The sequence below is a fragment of the Terrapene carolina genome, unplaced genomic scaffold, assembly GCF_002925995.2.
Source record: "Terrapene carolina triunguis isolate 2854851 unplaced genomic scaffold, T_m_triunguis-2.0 Scaffold31, whole genome shotgun sequence".
NCBI lineage: Eukaryota > Metazoa > Chordata > Testudines > Emydidae > Terrapene > Terrapene triunguis.
In genome coordinates, this window is record NW_020664382.1 from 7,878,665 (window position 1) to 7,902,976 (window position 24,312).

The 24,312-nt window shown below is 41.9% G+C and overlaps 1 protein-coding gene across 1 annotated transcript; it reads left to right on the forward strand.

Moving 5' to 3' along the window:
* Positions 1-298: 298 nt before the first annotated feature.
* On the forward strand, positions 299-23,398 carry LOC113406594 (transmembrane protein 50B). Its single transcript, XM_026652184.1, has 7 exons — positions 299-363; positions 15,243-15,409; positions 16,901-17,013; positions 18,028-18,095; positions 19,445-19,537; positions 20,768-20,825; positions 23,272-23,398. The coding sequence occupies exons 2-7, from the start codon at positions 15,311-15,313 to the stop codon at positions 23,315-23,317; spliced, it is 477 nt and encodes a 158-aa protein (XP_026507969.1). The 5' UTR covers positions 299-363; positions 15,243-15,310; the 3' UTR covers positions 23,318-23,398.
* The last annotated feature ends 914 nt before the right edge of the window (positions 23,399-24,312 follow it).

Genomic DNA, 24,312 nt, shown 5'->3' on the forward strand with positions numbered 1-24,312 from the left:
GCTGGATTCCGCCTGGTGCTGCCAGAGGGGCACGGGCCATGCCACGGCTGCCTGGTGCTCTAAGGGGGGGAGGGGAACAGAGTGACTCAGGGTCGCGGTGGTGATGATGCTGCAGCTCCGAGGGGAGGGGGAGGGGGGGGGCTGCTTTGGGAGCTCCCAGCCGGGGAAGGGCCTGGACTGGGCTCGAGCCTCACGCCCGGGTCGGGTTAACCACAGCGCTGTGCTTCCTTCCTCCCTGCCCAGCCCACTGTGACGCCTCGCTGCGGCTGCTGATTGGGCAGAGGCGCCTGTCAGTCTCCTCGCCTGCCCCTCCTCCCCGGCCGGCCGGGCTGTGGCAGCAGGAAGTGTCTCACGCAGGACGGGGTAGGTTCGGTGCCTGCATCCCCCTAGGACAGGCCCAGCGCGCGGGGAGGGGGCGAGCTCGCGGGAAAGGCGGGCGAAGCGAGCCCCTCGCGAAGGGAGGCGGAGAGCAGCTTGACGGCTGCCGCCTTCCGCTGGGGTAGGGGCTGTTCCTGAGAGAGCGCTCCCTCCCCCCGCCCGTTCTAAACCCCCCCCGCCTGCTCCACGTGGGGCAGGAGACCCCACGCGCTCCAGGGGAGCCCCTCCTAACGGCCGCAGGCCAACGGCTCTCCGCGCGCGGGGGTGAGGGTGGAAATCTCTCGTCGCTCTCTGCACGGGGGGCTGGCCCATTACCTCTCCCGGTGCTGGGGGTAGGGTGACCAGACAACAAGTGTGAAAAATCAGAACAGGAATGGGGGGGTAATAGGAGCCTATATAAGAAAAAGCCCCCAAAATTGGGAGTGTCCTTATAAAATTGGGACATCTGGTCACCCTAGTTGGGGGGGGGGAGCCCCTTCCCCTCTTTCCCCCTGCTCCCGGTGCTGGGGAATGGATGCTCCCTAAAAGTAAGGGGAAGGGGCACCCAAAATGCGGCCCTGCCCTGCCCCCCCCCCAGCCTATCCCCCCCATGCCTCTTTGCCCCTCTTTCTGCGTCACAGCCCATATCTTGTAGCAGTGTGTCACAGTGGGTGAAAACCTGAAAGTGAAACTCCATGTAAAACAAGTGATTATAATGGACTAGTTCAAGGATTCTCAAACTCTAGTATAAAATAAGTGTATTTTTAACTGTCTTTAGAGTGATGTTTTATCCTTTTTGAAAGACATTTTGGTTTTAACTTCTTCCCCCCTCCTATCCGTTCTTTCGCATCTGAAAACGAGGAGAGGCAGCACTCCGCAGAGACACCAGAAAGTGCAGAGACCAACTATACTGGATTTTCATTGTACAAACTTTAGGAAATGCAAAAATAAATGAAAAGCATAATAGGTAAACTTTTTCCCATTCCGTGTTTTCATGGGAGACTGTAGCCTTTTGGACTGGATTTCAGATGGAACTTCTGAGTTCTAGTTCCATTTTAGGGCTTGTCTATACTTCAAAGTTAATGCCAATTAAGGTAGGGTGTGAATTTAAAGTGCTGTTCCCAACCAACTCCATGTGTGTACGCTCTTATTCTGGAACAAGCGTGCCTTATTCCTGTTTAGCATTACCTCCAGTGACACTCTTGTTCTGCAGTAAGGGCACGTCTACACTGAAAAAGTTACAGTGCTGGCACTTACAGCACCACTCAGAGAGCTCTGAAGGGAAACTGCTGTTGTGTGTTCACACTGTCAGCTGCCTGCGCAATAGTGTGTTCACACTTGTGGCACTTGCAGCAGTATTTGGAGCGGTGCACTCTGGTCAGCCTCTTTCTTTTCTGCCACTAAGACTTGTGGGAAGGCGGGGGGGGGGGTTTACGGGGCATCCTGGGTCCTGTCCCAATGACCCATGATAAATTGCTTCGCATCCCAGCAATCCCTGTGCTTCCGTCTGCATTTGGCACCAGCTTTCAACAGTTTGTGTACTGCGTGCCCTACCTCTTCTGGCTGCAGGAATGGATCCTGAACTGTTGACCAATATGCTGCTCGCTCTGACCAACCCATCACGAGTGGCAGTAGAGTTATTCCTTAAATTACAAAGGCAAGAGGAGTGTGATATTGATCTCGCCACACGTAGTAGCTACGACACAAGATTGCTTGTGGCATTCATGGAGGTGCTGACCACAGTGGAACACCGCTTTTGGGCTCAGGAAACAAGTACTGGTGGTGGGCTCACATCATCATGCACGTCTGGGATGATGAGCAGTGGCTGCAGAACTTTCAGATGAGGAAAGCCACATTCATGGGACTGGATGATGAGCTCGCCCCAGCCCTGAGGCGCAAGGACATGAGAACGAGAGCTGTTCTGCCATTAGAGAAGTGCGTGACGATTGCACTGTGGAAACTGGCTACTCCATACTGCTACCGATCGGTCGCTAATCAGTTCAGAGTGGGAAAGTCTACCGTTGGACTCGTGTTGACGGAAGTGTGCAGGGCCATTAATCGCATCCTGCTCCGAAAGACTGTGATTCTGGGCAACGTGTGTGACATTGTGGATGGCTTTTCACAAATGGGCTTTCCTAACTGCCGAGGGGCGATAGATGGCACGCATATTCCAATTCTGGCACCAAACCACCTAGCCACCAAGTACATTAATCGCAAGGGGTATTTCTCAATGGTTCTCCAGGCGCTTGTGGATCACCGTGGGCATTTCACAGACATTAACGCAGGCTGGTCTGGAAAGGTGCATGACACATGCATCTTTCGGAACACTGGCCTGTTCAGGAAGCTGCAAGCAGGGACTTTCTTCCCAGACCAGAAGATCACTGTAGGGGAAGTCAAAATGCCCATTGTGATCCTGGGAGACCCCGCCTATCCCTTAATGCCGTGGCTTATGAAGCCATACACGGGGCAACTTGATAGCAGCAAGGAGCAGTTCAACAACAGGCTGAGCAAGTGCAGAATGACTGTTGAGTGTGCTTTTGGCCATTTAAAAGCCCACTGGCGCTGCCTCTATGGGAAGCTGGACCTGGCCAATGACAATATTCCTATGTTTATAGCTGCATGCTGTATGCTCCATAATATTTGTGAAAGGAAGGATTAAAGCTTCACTCAGGGCTGGACTGCAGAGGCCCAGTGCCTGGAGGCTGAATTTGAACAGCCAGAGACCAGGGCTATTAGAGGGGCATAGCGCGGGGCCATAAGGATCAGGGATGCCTTGAGGCAGCAATTTGAAGCTGAAAGCCACTAATATTTGTTGCTATGCTCGGGAGTGCAGTGCTTGTAATGCTAGGACAGGGGTCGGCAATCTTTCAGAAGTGGTGTGCCGAGTCTTCATTTATTCACTCTAATTTAAGGTTTCGCGTGCCAGTAATACATTTTAATGTTTTTAGAAGGCCTCTTTCTATAAGTCTATAATATATAACTAAACTATTGTTATATGTAAAGTAAATAAAGTTTTTAAAATGTTTAAGAAGCTTCATTTAAAATTAAATTAAAATGCAGAGCTCCCCGGACTGGTGGCCAGGACCCGGTCAGTGTGAGTGCCACTGAAAATCAGCTTGTGTGTCGCCTTTGGCACGCATGCCATAGATTGCCTACCCCTGTGCTAGGAGGTGATTGGTGCACATGATGCAATAAGTGGGTGTAATATAATTGTATGTTGCTTTGCAGTGCTCTTTTTGCTTTCAATTAATAGAATAAAGATTGCTTTCAAACCAACACAATTCTTTTATTAAAAGACAACAACCGGAGGAGAGAGTCAAACAAAAAAACCCATCAGCAGTGAGAGGGATAAGGGTAGGTCCCAGGAGGAGGAGGGGTCCCAGGACAGCTAAAGATTTGTGTATGTCCAGGGATCATATCCAGCCTTCTCCTTTGGAGTACAATGCAGCGGGTACTGTACTTCAGCAGGGCCAGCTGCAGAGGGATGGGTGTTGAGTGCAGTTGGAGTCCACAGTGCTGGACTGTGAGGAGGGAGGAGTGGAATGCCTCGGGTATAGACTGGAGCCAGGAGGTTGATAAGAATGTGTTGGCGGTGTCTGGGGGGCGCATGGGAAAGAGTTTTGCGACAGCGGCTACAGGGGAGGGAGGGTGTGGAGCTGCTTCATTTGAAGAGCTAGTATCGCCTGGAGCGTGTCTGCTTGGTGCTCCGTAACCTTTAAGAGCCGCTCTGTGGCTTCATTCTGGCATGCCGTATTCTCCTTTTGGTCTCTCTTCTCGCTGTCCCGCCACTCCTTCAATTCCTGTTTCTCAGTGGCGGAGTACATCATAACATTATGCAGAAAGTCCTCCTTAGTTCTTCTTGGCCGCTTTCTAATTCTGCGCAGCCGTTCAGCTGCTGATAACAAAGAGAGAGACTGGGCTCCCAAGGTCATCTCTGTGAAGTTTAAACGCAACATTCTACAGAAGCAGTATTGTTTGCAACACAGAGAACACTGATTCAGTGATTTAAAACACTGCCAATACTCTCACACCTCTCACTAACTAGGTGACCCCAGGCAAGCACACATGAGCCACAAGACTTCCAAAATGGTGGGTAGCCGCAGGGGAAGGGTATCACTCTTCCCGGACCCTGCTGTACACTGGGCACATGGCTCCTGGAGAGAGCCAGCACTGTAGGGGGGGCCTGATAATCATTCCTGTCCCCACTCTTTCCACAGGATATGATCATTACGGAAGATATCTCACTGTTGAGGGTGAGCAGGGAATCAAGGGAGGGTCTTCTCCAAGCCTGCAGCTTCTGCCCTGGTCTCTATGTGGCTCGCCTGTGTGCAGCAGTGGTCTCCCACCCCCGTGACAGCACAGTAGCGTGGGAAAGTTACTATTAATGGGGCAAAAAACAAAGCACCTCTGCCCAAGAACCTGCAGCAGCGGATTGTCCAGTATCTCCATGAGAGTTTCCTGGAGATCTCTGAGGGAGATTCCCTTGAAGTGAGGGAATCAATCAACAGCCTGTTCTACCTCTCAGACTAGGCATACGGTGGGAGACAAGCCTGCTTTCTGCAACCCTCCTGACCCCAACAACTCGCTTCAGTGATTCCCAAAATCAGATCCACTTATCAGGGGCCTCCTCTCCTGTTTGTGCTTTGCCAAGCTCTGACAGCTGTGACTGGCTACCCTCCTCCGGGGTAGAAAAGAGCTCCTGGCTGCATGCATCTCTGGCCTCCGAGTCATCCTCTGCCTCTGGGTCCCCCGCCCCCTCCACATCCTCGTCCCAGATTTCCTCCTCCTGGCTCGGTCCACTCTCGACTGGCACATGAGCCACTGAAGTATCCATAGTGGTCTTCACAGTGGAGGTCGGGTTGCCGCCGAGTATCGCGTCCAGCTCTTTGTAGAACTGGCAGCCTGTGGGCGCAGCACCGGAGTGGTGGTTTCTCTCCCGCGCCTTGTGGTAGGCGTTCCGCAGCTTCTTCACTTTGACCCTGCACTGCAGTGTGTCCCAGTCATGGCCCCTTTCTGTCATGCATCGTGAAATCTGTCCGTAGGTATCATAATTCCTATGGATGGAGAGCAGCTGGGACTGGACAGCCTCCCCCCTGCAAATGCTGATGAGGTCCAGCAGCTCAGCATTGCTCCAAGTGGGGGATCGCCTTGTGCGTGGAGCAGGCATGGCCACCTGGAAAGATGCGCTGAGACCACTGCATTCATTACTGAGCAAACAGGAAGGGGACTTTCCAATTTCCAAAGGAATTTACGGGATGAGGATGACGGTTGGTCACCTGAAGGCAGGGCAGTAGAGTTCAAACTGATGACCAGAGAGGTGAGAACAGGCATTGTGGGACACCTCCCGGAGGCCAAATACAGTGCTATAATCGCCACGGTGTCTATACTGGCACCGCAGCGCTGTAGCCCCGTCGCAGAAAGCTCTACGCCTCTCGTTGGGGTGTGTTTTTTAAAGCGCTACAACTGCGCAGTTTCTGCGCACTTAGTGGCTTGGCAGTGTGTACACCTCGGGAGTTACAGCGCAGAAAGTTGCTTTACTGTGCAGAAACTTGCCAGTGTAGACAGGGCCTTAGTTTCTTCATCTGTCAAATGGCTGTAATAATGCTTTACTCCTGGGGGGCATTCTGCGCCAAAAAAATAAAAATTCTGCACACAATATTTTAAAATTCAAAATTCTGCAGATTTTATTTGTCAAAATAACACTACATAATCACGCCAGTTTCAATTATTTGGTAATTTATTTCAAAATACCTGTCAGCAAGTATATCTGTAACAATACAGACGCACACAAAGATTCCCCCAGGAGTAGAGAGTTAAAGAAACCCCTATGACAACCCAGTTCCTGTTTCTCTATCCCCTTCCCCTCAGAGCCCAGCCAGGAGGCCAGACACTCACAACTCCTCCCTCCCAGCTGATACACCCGAACCACCTTCCCCCACTAGGGCCCCCACCCTTTCCCAGCACCCTCCCCCCTCCAGACCCCAGGGATCCAGAGGGGGAAACAGCCTGATGCTTGGGCCCAGACTTGCATGGAGTTTCCTACGCACTGCCCTCTCCTTCCTTCAGTGCATGCTGGGAACTGCGATTGCCAGGAATCCTGTAGCTCCCTCCTTCTCCCCCTGGAAGTGTCTTTTATGTGCGAGCTGGGCTCTGCCTGGCCCATCAGCCCTTAGTGGTGGCTAGCGGTACTACAGCCCATTTCGGTGGGGGGAAGGAAATTCTGCGCGCACTATGTTGATTTCTGCAAAATTCTGCATTGCGCAGTGGCTCAGAATTCCCCCAGGAGTAATGCTTGCTTCCCTCCTTGAGATGTTGAGGATGGGTTAAAAGTTTTGAAAACAAAGTACTATATAAGAGCTAATTATTAATAATCTAGGATATTAGGCACACAAGTATATAGTATTCTATACATCTGTGGTGATACATAAGTAACTAAGGATATTTTTAAAAATTATTTTTAACTTTAAGTGAAACTCCATAGTTGAAGTCCCATAAATATCATTGTCATAGGAAAGTTTGAGGCTTCCTGTTTGCAGAGTTCTAGGTACCTTCCATGCTCAAATTATGTTAGAAAAATGGGCTGCAGATTACAGCAGATGAGCTCCTTCAGCATCATTGAAGGTTTGAACTCTGGAGCAGGGCACCCAGGGTTAAATTCACACTGAAGTCAGAGCCGGTCTCCAAAGTAGACCCCTATATAAATATCTTTCTTTACTTATTCTGTAGAATCATAGAATATCAGGGTTGGAAGGGACCTCAGGGTCATCTAGTCCAACCCCCTGCTCAAAGCAGGACCAATCCCCAACTAAATCATCCCAGCCAGGGCTTTGTCAAGCCTGACCTTAAAAACCTCTAAGGAAGGAGATTCCACCACCTCCCTAGGTAACCCATTCCAGTGCTCCACCACCCTCCTAGTGAAAAAGTTTTTCCTAATATCCAACCTAAACCTTCCCCACTGCAACTAGAGACCATTACTGCTTGTTCTGTCATCTGGTACCACTGAGAACAGTCTAGATCCATCTCTTTGGAACCCCCTTTTAGGTAGTTGAAAGCAGCTATCAAATCCCCCCTCATTCTTCTCTTCTGCAGACTAAATAATTCCAGTTCCCTCAGCTTCTCTTCATAAGTCATGTGCTCCAGCCCCCTAATCATTTTTGTTGCCCTCCGCTGGACTCTTTCCAATTTTTCCACATCCTTCTTGTAGCGCGGGGCCCAAAACTGGACACAGTACTCCAGATGAAGCCTCACCAATGCCGAATAGAGAGGAATGATCACATCCCTCGATCTGCTGGCAATGCACCTACTTATATAGCCTAAAATGCCATTAGCCTTCTTGGCAACAAGGGCACACTGTTGACTCATATCCAGCTTCTCATCCACTGTAACCCCAGGTCCTTTCCTGCAGAATTGCTTCCTAGCCACTCGGTCCCTAGTTTGTAGCAGTGCATGGGATTCTTCCATCCTAAGTGCAGGACTCTGCACTTGTCCTTGTTGAACCTCATCAGATTTCTTTTGGCCCAATCCTCTAATTTGTCTAGGTCCCTCTGTAGCCTATCCCTACCCTCCAGCATATCTACCACTCCTCCCAGTTTAGAGTCATCTGCAGACTTGTTGAGGGTGCAATCCACGCCATCCTCCAGATCGTTAATGAAGATACTGAACAAAACTGGCCCCAGGACTGACCCTTGGGGCACTCCGCTTGATACCGGCTGCCAACTAGACATGAAGCCATTGATCACTACCTGTTGAGCCCGATGATCTAGCCAGTTTTCTGTCCATCTTGTAGTCCATTCATCCAGCCCATACTTCTTTAACTTCCTGGCAAGAATACTGTGGGAGACCGTATCAAAAGCTTTGCTAAAGTCAAGGAATAACACGTCCACTGCTTTCCCCTCATCCACAGAGCCAGTTCATTTGCAAACTATTCTTCATTGCTTATTTATTCTTCATATTTATATTCATGTTCTGAAGAAGCAGGAAAATTGTGTTGTCCATTATGAGCTCTTATTGTAGAAAAATGCTACCTGCTGGCATTTTTATCAGGTCTACTCATGTTAATTGTTGCACTATCCCTCTGGCCTGAAAAGTAAAGTTCAAACAAAGCTCATGTTTCAGAGCCAGTTCTGGGTATCAGGAATGCACTCTGTAATAAAGAAAATAATATGCATTGGCAGCAGATTGTTTTGCATTTCAGCTAGCAGGTCTTCTAAAAAAACCTATTAGATTTGCAAGGAAAAGGGGGCAACAGCTTCCCTGATTTCACTATTTTTGGCCATAATGTTAGTATTAAAAATAGAATCTGATGTGTGTGGATAGTTACTGAAATGCTGAGAGAAGTTTTGTGTGAGCTTTCAGATTTCCCGTGTGAGCTTTCAGATTTCCCAAGTGTGGGGGTGTATGGCTCCCGAACCGCCAGCCCACGGGTGCGGCAAACTGCTCCCATGGCAACGAGGCAGGAGTGACCTTCAACCCAGCGTCTGTGTTTGGGAAACTTATTTGGCTGATTTGATTGTTTCCTCGCAGCTGGCATTCATGCGCTCAAGAGATGGGTTCGTTATCTTATGTGCATGTATACTGCCTGGCTTTTCTATGCGCAGGAATGTAACCACTAAGAAGTGTTGTAAACAAAGTAAGGAGAGAAATAAAAACCCCAGGAAAAGTTTTCCTGGAGGCTTTTTGGCTTGAGGCTTTTGAAGCTCTCTGGCTACCTGAAACCTGGTGTTCTATTTCCTTTCCTGTGTCGTCGCCACACCCAAGTGACCCAAACATCCCTAATTTGGTGTTCAACTTTTTGAATGGTAAAAAATTTAAATATCTTTTTTTGCAAGTGTAGACTGTATATACATATTTCTATCACCACCAAATTACTTGAGTTCTGACAAGTTTTACTAGGGTTAATGACACATGTTGTTTTGAAATTACAAATCTGCATAGTTACTCATTTTCCTAATATCTCAGGACGGGAAAAATACAGACTACATTTCCACCTAAGTCCTAGGAAAGAGAGAATTTTTGTATTTCACATTGCCCTTTTGACTAAAGAATTTTTTTTTAAAGGAAAAAAATGATTTAACCATATGAATCTTCTTAAGAATTGGATGTTGTAGTCATCTGAAAATCTAGCAGGCATTCTTTCAATGAGAGGGTGACCTCTTAGCAAACCAGAACAGAGAGGAAACATTGATCCTTCTTAGTGGGAGGCAGATCAAATTAATAAATTGGGTAAAGTTATTGCTATTTTAAGTTATACTGTGTCTGTAACTCTGACATATCTGTCTCTAAAGCAGTAATTTTGTTTGTATACTGAGTTGTATGCTATTTCCCTTAACATGTCCACTATAGCACAATATCAATAATATTACTTCTCTCTGAAATGTCTGAGTAATATTGGGATCAGGGAGAAAATATCAGGTAGCATTCTTATTTTCTCTTGTTTTTAGAACTCTTTTTAAAAATTAATAAATAACCTTTGGGAAGGTAGTTTTCTTTGAAGAAAATGACTGGCTGTGGCTAATAGCTAAATGCTTTGCTTCTAGCTTTCTTGGTGAAAAGATTGCTTAATTTTCATGAACTTCTAGCATTCTAAAGTAAATGTGACCCATTTAGAACTTGACTACTTATTTTATATTTGACAATTATTGAAAGTGTAAATATGATTAGAATGATTACTTTATCTATACATAATTGTGAAACCCCATAGAGTATTTGAGTTTATTTCCTAAATATTCCCCAATATCCTTTCTCTGTGAAAGTAAATATGAAACTAATAAGTCTAGTCAGTTTCACTGATGATATTTACAGTGCTGGGCAATGTGAAACTGACAATCATGTCAATTTCTCTCCTGCTGTTTGGGCAGGATGTGAGGTGCAGTGGAAGGAGGCACTGGAATATTTATGAGGTGGGGTTAAGAAAACTGGGTGAGGAATAGAGTTGTGGTGATCCAGCTCTTGTAGTAACCAGTTGATTGGGAAAAGACTAAAGTAGCAGACACCTGTACAACCAGGAGGCTCTGGACTTGGGGTCTGGATGAAGATGAGTCTCCTTCTCCTTTCCAGGTGTCAGATGGGTATAGGAGGGGCTTCACATTTATCAGGCACTAAACCCATTAACAAGAGGGGGAGCAAGTTCTGGTACCAAAATCTTGGTAAGAATCTCAGTACCCTACTTTTCAGCAGCTTGGGGGTAATTGCTGTGATTCTTACCAGAACAGTAATCATGGAGCTTACTAGTGGGTTCATCTTTAGTACCAGCCTATGGCAGGTAGACTTACTCCTCTGACAAGCAGCTGTCTGGTAAATTGTCATGCCCTTACTAATAATAACTGCTGTTACTGCTCAGGAAAAAAGAAAAATATTCATATGCAAACCAATTCCATGAAACCCATTTAAGGTAATCTCAGTATCAGAATGAATTTAAAAGTCTTCCATTTGGGAAAACCTGACATTTTTATAAGGCATTAACATTACTGGAGAGATGTTGGATCATGCACTATAAACCTTTGCTGAAGTTTAATTTAAGTAACAATTATATTATTTCCTAGCTTTCAAATTTAAGCAGGTGAGAGATTATAGCAGGAGATCTGTATTATATGTGCAAAATGCCACTGGCAAAGACATTCTTGCATCATAAATATGAATAATTCCTACCACCCACCTAAAATCTATAAACGTATTAACATACAAATGTAAAACCTACAAACCTCAAAGAAAATAAAGCAAATCTGGCAGGGAGAGAAGAGTATAGGTTTCACTTTATCTATTGGAATGTGGGCAAAACTCGGGGGGGAATTATTGACAGCCACATAACTCTGCCTTTAATCTTTATGTACTGTGTTATGAACAGTTGTGTGGATTCTACAATTGGTATATTTTCATTCTCCTTCTTTTTTGTTGAATGATAGCTATTCTGTTAAGCTCTTGCATGCGATTTCTGGGCAAATATAGTACAAAGGTTTATATCACTAGACTAAATATATTGCAGTCTCTATGTATTGCCTCACTATGTTATTGTTTGTTTCTCAAGCACAACCACTCAGTGATGCTTTCAGTTGTCTGTGGCTTTGTGCTAACCATTCATGCCATAATTCTTAGTCCTCCCCTAAAGATGATCTAGTTGAAAAGTAAATGTATGTGAGTTACTAATGTTGCAGTCCTTTTCTTACATGCCTGATGGATCAGCTTAAAGTTCTTCTTTCCTTTCTGTATTTGTGCAGTAGCACAATATATTCTTAATTTTAGCACATACCATGTTGCTAGTTGAAATGTGTTGCAAATTGTATGAATTTACACTGCAGGTTTTGCAAAGTATTTATACAGAAATTGTTCTGTTTCCCAGTATTGCAGAGATTAATGAGCTTCACCACAAAGATCCAGTGATAGTTAGGCAATGGTACTTTACACACCACGCTCACCTCAAGGAGGGTGGCTAGTGTCTCAGTAATCAGAGTAACTGAGAGAGAATTCAGATATGTACATATTCAAAACCTGCCGTTTTATTAATGTCATCTAGTCATGATTTTTAAAAGGTGATCATTTACACCCATCAGCTAATATAGGGGTTCCCAAACTTGGTTCGTGGCTTGTTCAGGGTAAGCCCTGGGGCCACGAGACACTTTGTTTACCTGAGCGTCTGCAGGTACGGCCGCTCGTAGCTCCCAGTGGACGCGGTTCGCCGTTCCCGACCAATGGGAGCTGCGAGCGGCCGTACCTGCGGACGCTCAGGTAAACAAAGCGTCTTGCGGCCCGCCAGGGGCTTCCCTGAGCAAGCCGCGAACCAAGTTTGGGAACCCCTGAGCTAATACAATTAAAATAATGTCAAATCTGTTATGTGGTGGAAAAAGTCACATTGCATAGGTTGAATTCTAAAATACTATACAAGTCTACTAAGTGGGGTGGCGTAGTGTTCCCTAATTCGGTTTATTATTATTATATACATCACAATTAAAAGATGTGATGAGTTGGGTTAACAATAGACCATCCAAACACTGGATAAAATTCAATCAAGACTGGAGCTCAAATATAGCTATTCACAGAAATTGTTGGGTTAAAAAGAAATTTAGGTCACCATAAAATGTCACTCACTCATCCAGCCCACATTAGCAGCTTTGGACAAATTTTCTAAATTCCTGTCACCAAGACCCTCTCCCTTAGCTACTTTAATTAATAATTAGGAAATTATTCCTAGAAAATATCAACATGACTATCTATTGTGGGTAAGAGCTTGAGTTGAATAATCTCAGATGTTTCTGGGTCCTGATTACATACCAATGGGTATGTAATAATGTAAATAATATAAAGATTAGGTATTTACAAGTCATTTTTACTGTGAAACCTGGATATGAGGTGGCTCTATCTAGACCTTTATCCACTTTTGTGGAGTTGACCCAGGAGAAAGGTGGAAAAGGTTTAAATATCCAAGATATATACAATTTTGATTTTAAAAAGATGTGAAGAAAACAACCCAGATGAAAAGATGGGAGAGGGATTAGGGCAAAGATCTCTATTTGGGAAAGGGGATATACCTCTTCAAATTGTATAGCTAATAATTTTTTAAAAATAAATTACTATAAAGATGGCGTTTAGCTCCAGTGAAGATCCATCATATTTTTGCTACTAGGGTGGCACTCTGATGGAGTGATTATGGGGAAAGGATAACATACTTGCACATGTAGTGCTTGTCAGGGAATTAGATGGTTTGGGCAGGGAATTATTAGAGATTCATCTTATAACAAAATGCTAGCTTGTTAGAGATCTTTTTTGTTAGCAGCTAGACTCTGTATTGCACATTATTGGAAATGTGACCCATTCTCTTAGGAACAGTAGTATAGAAAAATATGGACAGTCTAATAATGAAAAAGCTTTCACACCAAGTATGTACACAAGAAAAGTGCCAAAAATGGGATAGGTGTCTAGAAATTTGGTCACCCTTTCTAGTGCACTCAGGAGGGAGGCTTCCCGTCAGCAGGCCAGAATCTTTATCCAGGATCTTTGAATATTAACTGGAGCCTGAATAAGTAATGTATGGTGTAGTATGTTAACGTTTTATTGTAACTTTGCCATAATAAAATGTTTTTAAAAATGTTTCATGTTTCTGCATGTGCCATTCTGTTGTAATTAATGGCTGCAATACCATACACAAAGGAACCTGTAGTTCATGGAGAAAGTGGTAATGAGATGATCAGAGATGGACCAGACCTTCTGATAGGGAGGTCAGTGGAGGAGGGGGAAGGAAACAGGAGCCACCGGGAGTTGAAAGGAAATGAAGAAATTACAGGAGGAACAATCATCAACTTAAAGATGGGGTGGAGAAGGAAGCACAGTAGGAGCCAACGTAGAGTTGTGATACAGGGAGGGAAGCACAGAGGGAACTAGTGGAAGAGTTGGAAGGAATGTGAGTCTTTTAGAATCTTCTAGGTAAGAGCTGGATCTTGGACTCGTATCCATTACTGCTGTTTAAATTTTTTTTTTTTATTTGTGCAATACATTCATTTGGAAGTTATAGTTGACTACCCAGTTGTTCCAGGATTGCTTTAGTGGTTTAAGATGTCACCATAACCATTGATGAGATCATAGTGCTAGATTCAGAATTGCTTGTTTCTTCTATAAAAATCTAAACTACAAGAAGTGCCCTTTATTCATGTGTAGGCTGATACTGAGTATTTGATTTAATTTTCCTTTGACCTTCAATGGAGGATTTTTCTTGATAACACTGGAATTTAAAAACCTCCACAGCAATCTTTCCTGTACTTTGATTAAGATAGTTAATTGTTAATCATAATGTACAGTTAAACAATATTTGTAGATTATTCTGTATAGATTAGAGAAATGATTAACTACAATATTAAAACAGAATTAGATATCAGGAATGCTTGCTGTGAATTGCTAATATGCTATGTAAATCTTGTAAATATTTGAACTCGTAACACCAAAAACAAACAAATAAATAAATAAAGCTAAAACCAGGTATACAAGCCTGTACCATATCAAATGTAAGGAATGTGCAAATGGAGGATATGTTATAAAGATGAAAATGTAATAGACTATGAACAACAACATAGTAGTTAAGAAACTTTTATAGTTAGTGATCAGCCAATAAAATGTTTGAGGCCCAATTATTTCACTTCTACTTACAGTTATTTACAGCTTTCTCTTTAATTACCCCTGCTTTAGCCTTCTCACTTTTAAGATTCTGCAGTGATGCACCTACCTCCTTGGTCTAGAAGGACTAAATAAGACACCTTTCAAATTTTATTAACACTATTCCTTAGCTGAATCAACAAGTTTATTACCTTCTCTCTGTGGTGTGAGTGCAGTACTCCCCAAGCATCTTTAGTCCCTGAATACAACTGGTATCAGGAATCTAACTTAATAGATGCTCTGATGTAAAGGCCAATTATTATGCGTTTACCAGAACTTCTTAAATCCCCTTGCATTTGTGATATTTCTCTTTTTGTCTACAAGAGTATTTGTAGTGGCAGAAAGATGGTTGTGCCTTTGAAGTGACACTCTCAGGTTAAAAATCATATTTAGTTTTTACCACTTATGTTGTTTTGCTTGCTTTTTTATTTTTGCATTTCTGTCAGCTTGGATGATGAAAATAGAGTATTCAATTTCTAATAATTTTTAAGTTCTCATGCTAGCATAACCCTTCATTGTTTGGGTTGTAGGTTTTAGATTTTTTTTTTTTAATTGTGGATATATTGCTGTTAGACTTAGTTTGTAAAAGCTTGTTCTCACAAAACCAAAATGTTAGCCCAAATTTGATTTGAGAAAAAATGCTTTTTTTAAATGGATGCTGTCTTTAACAAACTTGTCAAATATATATATATATATTAAGGAAAAAAATCATGAAATTTCTAAATTGGCTGTTTTGTTAAATTATTTAGGATTCAACAGTTAATGAAAAATTCATGCAAGAGTACAGATAAAGAAGAAAAATCTAACCATTAAAGAAATGGCAGGATTCCTAGACAATTTCCGATGGCCAGAGTGTGAGTGTATTGACTGGAGTGAAAGAAGAAATGCAGTTGCTTCAGTGGTTGCAGGTGTACTGGTAAGTATTCAGACTACACAAATGAATCCAGATTTGTCATCTTCTTATTTAATGTGGCATTAATACTTCATTTAGTATTAATCTTTGAAAATAAAACGTTCCTAAATCAAATTTTGTTAACTTGCAGTGCTAACTGCATTCTTAAACCGATATATTTCTTCATATTTTTCAAGTTTGTTTAGGAAAACCTTTGCAGTTCACCTGGATGTGTACACTATGTTTGAATTTGATGTTCCGATACTACTTTTTCTTTTTCCGGTATTGATTTTCTTTTAAAAAGTGTTAAATTGTTGGAAGGTATGTATTCACTTTCAGAGACCTTCATGGCCCTATCCCCACCCTACCTATTAAATCTAATGTAGTATTGAAAGGTAGACTCCTGCCTCTGATCAGCCCATGGTGCCAGCTGCCATCGCCTACTTGTTGACTTTTCAAACAAGCACCTTCATGCTTTCTCCCATTTTGCCCCTTACACTTGGGAGAAGCTCCCTATAAACATCCGCAAAACTAACTCATTATCCTCCTCCAAATCTGTCCATAAAACTCTCCTTTGCTGTGAGGCCTACAGAATACTTGACAACGGCTAGACCGTTTGTGTGCTGAGAGCACAGCCCATCATACTGACCAGTATTGTTTCCTCGTATTCCCCCTTTGGTCGGTCGGTCTGTCTCCATCTGTTGTCTCTTGTCTTATACTTAGCATCATAAGCTTGTTGGGGCAAGGCCTTGTTTTTTGTTCTGTGTTAGTACGTCATCTAGTGCAGGGGTAGGCAACCTATGGCACGTGTGCCAAAGGCGGCACGCAAGCTGATTTTCAGTGGCACTCACGCTGCCCGGATCCTGGCCACCGGTCCGGGGGGCTCTGCATTTTAATTTAATCAAAGCTTCTTAAACATTTTAAAAACCTTATTTACTTTACATACAACAATAGTTTAGTTATATATTATAGACTTATAGAAAGAGACCTTCTAAAAACATTAACATGTATTACTGGCACGCGAAACCTTAAATTAGAGTGACTAAATGAAGACTCGGCACACCACTTCTGAAAGGTTGCCGACCCCTGATCTAGTATAAGGGGGTCCTGGTCCATGACTAGACTCCTACGTGATATGTGTGTGTGTCTGGCATAACAAGGTATGTTACAGCACTTACATTTTACCTGGCTAAATCATTCATATATTGGGAACATATGTTCAAGTTTTTAAGGCAATGAAGGTAATCTAGCCATACCTTTTTCTTTAATTTTAATAGAAGATCTATGGCTAAATCCCAAACACTGCTTTGAAAATGTCAGCAGTAAGGGTTTTTTTCAGCTTTACTGGATTACAGAATATACATGTCAGCAAACTTTTTTAAGAGCGTATTTGTGAAAAGAAGAAATTAAGTTAGCAATATGCATGAAGTGTTAGACAAAGAAAACATGCTGAGAGTTTATCTTCAGACCCCTCCAGCTTCATAATACTGTGTGATGGTCTCATTGTTTCTCTAGTTTTTCACAGGCTGGTGGATAATGATAGATGCTGCAGTAGTTTATCCTAAACCAGAACAAATGAACCATGCATTCCACACCTGTGGAGTGTTTTCCACATTAGCCTTTTTCATGTAAGTATGCTAATGATAATTCTGTATTTAAAAAGGTACTTACTTCCTGTAAATGCATAGATGCATAATTTTACAGAGTGGAAAATTTAACCAGCATTCTCTCTCTCTCTCTCTCTCTCTCTCCATATATATATATATATATATATATAGTCTAAATTTGAACCATCAGCATCATTACTTTTCGCTAATCCACCAGTACCTCCTTTGCGTAATACACAAAAGAAGGCAAAGTTCTTGGTCTCTGCTTCCTTTTCTCTTGGGTAGTTACACGGTTATTTGTTTCTTCTCTCTGCCGCCTTTAAGTTTTATCTTTAAAAATTATATATATCTTGGCTTAATATAAGGCATCATCTTTTCCTTTTATAACAAGTGCTCATATTCCTGGAGAAAAACCTCTGATATATTATGCAATAATACTAACATGAAGCATATTAGGCCAGATTGATCCATGATGTAGCTAACTACTCTTACAGCGCTTTCTCTGGGTCTAAAACTTATTTTGATGACCATTTTTTTTCAGGGTAGCATCAGAGATGAATTTAGACCATTAGTAGTAGTGAGTAGTTGAGTGATTCATGATACTGTCTTCAACACAATCATCCCACAAACCTATTTGGTGTGTCTTTAACTTTAAAAAAAAATGCATTTAACTTAAGCCAGGAATATATTACAGATATTTCAATTATTTTTTAAAAAAGGACACTTAAACAAGGCTCAGATGCTTGTTGCCTTGGAGCAGACCTTGCACCTGAGAGGATACCATGGACTTCACTGAAGCTCTGTGTGGGTGTAGAAATCTGCCCTTGTGGATCCAGTTGCAAGATCTGGTCTAAACAAAGAGTTTACAAACTGTGTGACTGGAAGGGAACGACCAGCCTAGTAACTTTCTCTGAATATTTTTCACATCTCTTAAAAACTTTAATTTTGTTTTTAACCATCATAATTTTCAAATGGCTTTTCTAGTAAAGCTTTAGACTTATAGACTTATGTATTTGAGTTTGTTTTTTGTCCCAGGATAAATGCTGTATCAAATGCACAGGTGAGAGGAGATAGCTACAGTGATGGATGTCTAGGAAGAACAGGTAAATGGTTTATTTAATCAGCATTAAAAGAGCTACATGAAAACAACTGCAGTTTGTAATGAATTTCATGATAACCTCATAGAATTTAGAAAAAATGTTCCTTGCTCATTAACCTCTGAAAAATATTTTTTTTTGCCATTTTTGAGCCTTAGAACATGAATTCTGGATTTCCTACTAAAGATGAGATTCAGGAAATACATATAGCTTGAGTAACTCGCATTTATCTGTGCATCCTGCATGAGCACTGAGGGAGTAAAATCCCAATCCACAACCTGAGATGGGTTGATGAGGCTGCAGTACAGCCACTCTGAATCTTATGCCAGCCTGTGGGTTGGAAAAGGGGCTGCTGCCCCTCCATGCTGTCTGTGTGGGGAGTTTCTGTGGATCCAATGTCCCTCTCTCCTGTTCCACCCCAAACACTTCCATTAGTGCTAGGCTACTTCAAGCCAGCATAAAGCCCATCTAATTGGCCTTGGAGAGTGTAGAAACTCCCTGGCCTGGTCATTGTGTATCATCTGTTTGCTCAGGGCTTCTACATGGAGGTAGAGCTGCTATGGGACTCCTGTGTACAGGTTTTAATTTCACTTTGTACACGTCTATGCATTTTTTTTTTACACAGGGCATGATTTTTTAAAACCAATCCAGCCCCCTCAAACCTTCTATCACCTGTCCATGTACCCACTGACTATTAATATTGGCCTGGAGTGACCCATATATCTGTGCATGGAGGAGATCCTTTGCATATAGCTATTCCCTCTTCCACTTCCACAAGGTACTGTTCTCCCTCCTTCAGAACTTCCAGAGGCTGTTCTGTGTCTGGAGTTCCCATGGGGTGGAGACTGAGTGGGCACGGGACTGTGGCCAGAGGGCTTCACATGATCCCCCTGGAAAAGATAGCACAGCTTAGGGGTTCTGCTATCTTTTCTGTTGGGATTCCTCTCTCACTCCAGGAGTTCCATGGGCTGCAGTGGCCGAGTGAAGTCTCTGGCAACATAGCTCCACTTGGAGATGCATTGCTAGGAGATGAGGAATGCTGTTGGGGCTAGAGCCATTGTGGAGCCACGGGGCCTGTCCACAGATGGCCCTGGACTTTTGTGAATACCTGAGGGATCCCCAGATTTGGTGACAGACCCTATGACCTATTACATCAGGAGAGGCAAATCCTGCCTTACTTTTCTCTGGTGGGATGCTATGGTAGAAATTCTGCAAGGGTATCCTGGTGGAGATTTTTCCCTCCAGAGCCTCCTCCCATGGTCAGGATGGGATGATTTGGGCCACTCTCTTTTATGATACATTATCACCTACTGATCAGAAGATTATTTTTAATGCTTTTAGTATATTTCTTGCAGGTGCTCGCGTCTGGCTCTTTATTGGTTTCATGTTGATGTTCGGTTCACTTATTGCTTCAATGTGGATCCTTTTTGGAGCATATGTTACACAAAGTAAGGCTCCTTCCTTATTACATTTTAATGGAGGGAAGGGGACATTTCCAAAGTGGCAGTGAAAAAAAGTCTACACATACAATGCAAAGTGACCTGTTCCAGTTTGTACTGTTGACCTCAATGGCAAATTCTACCTCCATTACACATGTACCTCTTGTATTGATGTTGTTGTTGAGAGTTTTGCAAGTTCAGAGAATAGAGATCTGGTGAGTAAAGTAAGGAGCCATAGTGCTGCTCAGATTAAGAGAAACTGTAAATGAAATTCTCAGCTTTTTCCTGTACTGATTTTAGTGACTTATTTTGAAGAAGAAACTATATATACATGTGCTGCTATCTAGTCTATAGTCTTGATGCTTGAACTTTAGTCTGTCTACTAACATAAAACTCTCTATCCCTGTGGAACTTCGAATGTCTTTTAAGCATACAAAACCAGTATTTACTTTTCAAGTATTCTAGTGAAGCCTCCATTTCTAAGGGTTTTGTGAAACTTTATTAACCAATTCCTTTTTTAACTAATACACTTATGGTCATTACTCAAGTGCACTGACTAACTCTTATATTTTGCATATGAATAAAACTTTCTCTATCCGATAGGAGGGAAACCCAGAACAGAACAAGTCATGGAATCCTTTGTGGTTCTAACTGCAGACTTTTATAAGAATTTGAACATTTCCATTTATTTGTTGGGACCTAATTTTGTTCTCTTCTTACATGGTCATCCATGTAACATATTGAATTGCAATGGCTATGTTCTAATTTACAATCACTTGTGTAAGTACTAGAAGTGACAGTTGCTATCTACCTTTGGTACTTAAATTAATGGAGATATCCTATCTCCTAGAACTGGAAGGGACCTTGAAAGGTCATCCAGTCCAATCCTCTGCCTTCACTAGCAGGACCAAGTACTGATTTTGCCCCAGATCCCTAAGTGGCCCCCTCAAGGATTGAACTCACAACCCTGGGTTTAGCAGGCCAATGCTCAAACCACTGAGCTATCCCTCCCCCTTATATGGCTTCATTACCATAGCCTCTGGATGCTTCACTGTCTTTAATGTTTTATCCTCACAATACCCCTGTGAGTTAGGGCAGTGCTGTCTTTCACTGTCCATTCCCCTTCAGAGCAATGTATGCTTGGTTTGTGTCAAGATGGTGACTCCATGAATAGTCTCAAATACACTTTTCCAATATGAAGCTACTAAACTTAATATATCTTTCACTTTTATTTTGTAGACACGAATGTGTACCCAGGATTAGCTGTGTTTTTTCAAAATGCATTGATATTTTTTAGGTAAGTTATTTTTCTCTTATGCCTAAGTATTTCAAACCATTGCTGGCATCTATCTTATTCTACCCACAGTCATGTTATGAAGCAGGTAACCTACATGTTTTCATGCCAAACTGAAGTCCATTTCTGTTTTACTCATTAAACATAGTTTCTCTCTACTCACAGGAATACAAAGCGTGTTTGTTTTCATACAATTAAATGCAGTTAGTAAACAAATGTTAAAGGCAGAAGCTAAAGTTTTTTAAGAAGCCTAAATTTGGGCTCCCACATTCATATTTAAGGACTATAATAAGTGGCCTGATTTTTAAGAAGGTTGAGCCACTCCTGTTGACCTTAGTGTAGGCTACTACTCTGTCAGCATCCACAATCAATGTTCACCCTGGCCCATCCCTCACCCTATGGCCCATCCTTACCCCTTCCATACTTGAAAAATGAAATGTGGAGGTCTTTCCTAGTTTTTTTTAAACCTGGTCTCTTCACATTCTAGCTGGTGAAACCCTTCTGACACCTTTGTTAATGAAAACATCTCTAAAATGGGATTTACGTGCCAAATCCTCCTATTCTCAAATATGCAGGTTATGAAAGTCAGTATAAGGTCTCGTCTCTCTCTTCTTCAGCAGAGTCTTGCAAACCTAGAGCTGGCCCAACTGTAACTGATTACTGAATCTGGGCCATTCAAGTCCTGAATCCTCTTTCCAACCATGGTCAGTACCAGAAGCTTCAGATGAAGGTGTGAGAACCCCACAATAGGCAGATGTGGGGGTAATCTGCCCCCCCCCCCAGCTCTCATCCTGGTTTTGAATAGATAATTAGGCTTAAGCCCTGAAGCATGGGGTTTAATATCCCTTCCAAAAGTGCATCATTAATTATGATAACTCTGGATATTCTTGTTATCAATATGTCCTAGTTCCTTTTTGAATCTTCCTAATTTCTTGGCCTCAATGACTTCCTGTGGCAATGAGTTCCAAAGTCTAACTATATACTGTGTGAAAAAGTATTTTATCAGTTTTGAATTTCTCACCTTTTTAATTTCAGTAAAAGTCCCCTTGTACTTGTGTTATGAGACACTGAAAACAGACGTTCCTGATCTATCTTCTCTAGACCATAGTCATCTTTTTTCTAAAATCAACAGTCCTAGTCTTTTCATTCTCTCATCATAGGAGGTTTTTTCCCAGGTCCTTGATCATTTTCATTGCCTCTTTCTGAACCTCTCTAATTCTGCAGTAATCTTTTTGAGATAGGATGACCAGTACCGCACCATTGATATTATGTAAATATTATAGTGATTGCTGTATTATTCTCCATCCCGTTACTTATACAGCCTAATATCGTGTTTGCTTTTTGGACTTCAGCTGCTCATTGAGCTGTCTACAGTGACACTCAGGTCCCTTTCCTGAGTTAATAGTTAATTTAGAGCCCTATCAAAAGTATGAGTAGTTTAATTTTTTCCATTCAGTGTGCATTACTTTGCATTTGTCAACACTGAATTTCATTCATCATCATATTGCCCATTCATCTGGCTCATTTCGGTCTTTCTGAAGTTCCTCTCAGTCTTCTCTGGTCCTGTCTAACCTAAATAACTTTTTGTCGTCTTCCTCATTGCTCACCCCTTTCCAGGTCATTGTTAAAGGTTGAATAACATGGGACCTAGTACAGAACCTTCAGGCATCTGCTATCAACTTTTTGTCATGTGGAAAACTCACATTTATTCCTATTCTGTTTTCTCTGTCCTAGCCATGTTTGAGCCATGACAATGCTTGTCGTCCTCTTGCTCCATGAACGTTTAGCTTTTTTTTAGTAACCTCTTGTGCAGGGACCTTGTAAAAGCATATTTGGACACCTAAATAAATTGTCAGCCAGTTCTCCTTTATGACTTGTCTATTGATGTGTTCAGAGAATGCTAAGAGATTGGAGAGGCACTATTTTCCTTTGCAGAAACTGCTGGTTAGACCCTATCATATCATGATCTTTCACATATTTTGTTCTATTTTTAATTTTCAAGCAGTTTGCCAGTTACACCTGTGAGGTCTACTGCTCTAGAGTTCTGTGGATCACCCCTAGAACTTTTTTTAAAAAATTGGTACATTTACTACGCTCCAGTCCTCAGAGCTGCGGCTGTTAAAAGAGATTGCATGGTGTTGTTAGCTCAGCCACTTCATAGTTAAACTCCACCAGAACTCTTGGATATATAGCCTCTGAGTCTGGTGAGTTATTGCTTAAGGGGATTAAATATATGTAAAAGTAGATTTTCAAATTAAAGATGTTAAAGTGGACTGAGCTAAGATTAGCAAAAGGAGTCTAAATGTACTGTAGCTAAAGAATTCATATTTTACACTTTGTTTCTTTCATCCCAAATTATAAGTGCAAAACTTGAGTTTAAAGTATCCTCTGTTCCTATGTCAAGTGACCTTTTTCCACATTACATGTAAACTTCTGGTTTTTTTTACAGTACTCTGATCTACAAATTTGGAAGAACAGAAGAGTTATGGGGATAATATAATCAAAGTTAGCATTAATTCCATACCCTTTATAGTGTATTCAGTATCTAGACATCTTTGTTTTGTTTGTTTTTACATTTTGCCAAATACTCAGATGTTGCATTAAATATTTTTGTTAATGTTCTTTTGCTTTCTCTAAATTGAATGAACTATGAGATTTTCAAAAATGGTTTGACAGTTTTCTGTAATTAGTTCCCTTTTTTCATAGGACAGATTTGTGAATATGTACATTATATGGCTGTGTATGTATATATCTTAAACCAAATGTTAAATTTTTTTATTTCTGAAGTCTTTATTTCTGCTCTCATACATGAACTTGCAACACCATGTAGGATCTGATCCTGCAAACCCTCACACATGTGAGACCAACTTCAATTGAACTTCTCAAGCAAGTAAGAGTTTGCAGGATCAAGCCCACACTGTATCAAATCAACTATTACTTTTATGCACTGGTGGGCTGTAGCTGATTTTACAAGCTATGCAGCAATGCCTAGTTGGATACTTCAAAGTGTCTCAGCTAAACTTCTGGATAGCTAATAGGAAAAAATCTTGATTAGATCCTGGGCTAAGAGTGAGATTTTAAGAAGAATTTTATATAAAGGTTTGAAAAAGTCAAATACAGAATAGCTTTTGAACTATTTTTAAAAGGTGAAGACTTTTTAACAGGGTCCCATAATAAAGGGACAATTTGAGTGACCAGTTTTATTTTTAATCCTGTCATTATTATAGCACAAACACAATTTAATGACATGATTCTTGTAAAATGAAACACTCATGTCTAGTGTTCAGTAACTTATTGCCATTAGCTATATTTACCATTACATTCAAGAAAAACCTAAATTCATCTGAAACTGATATATTTGAGTATGATGAATACATGAAAGACATTAACTTTTTTAAGTTACATTAATGCAGCTTTTCTTCGGGGATCATTTTGCTGATGAAATATATGTGGCAGGATGACTTTTCCTCATTTTTATGAAAAAAAATTT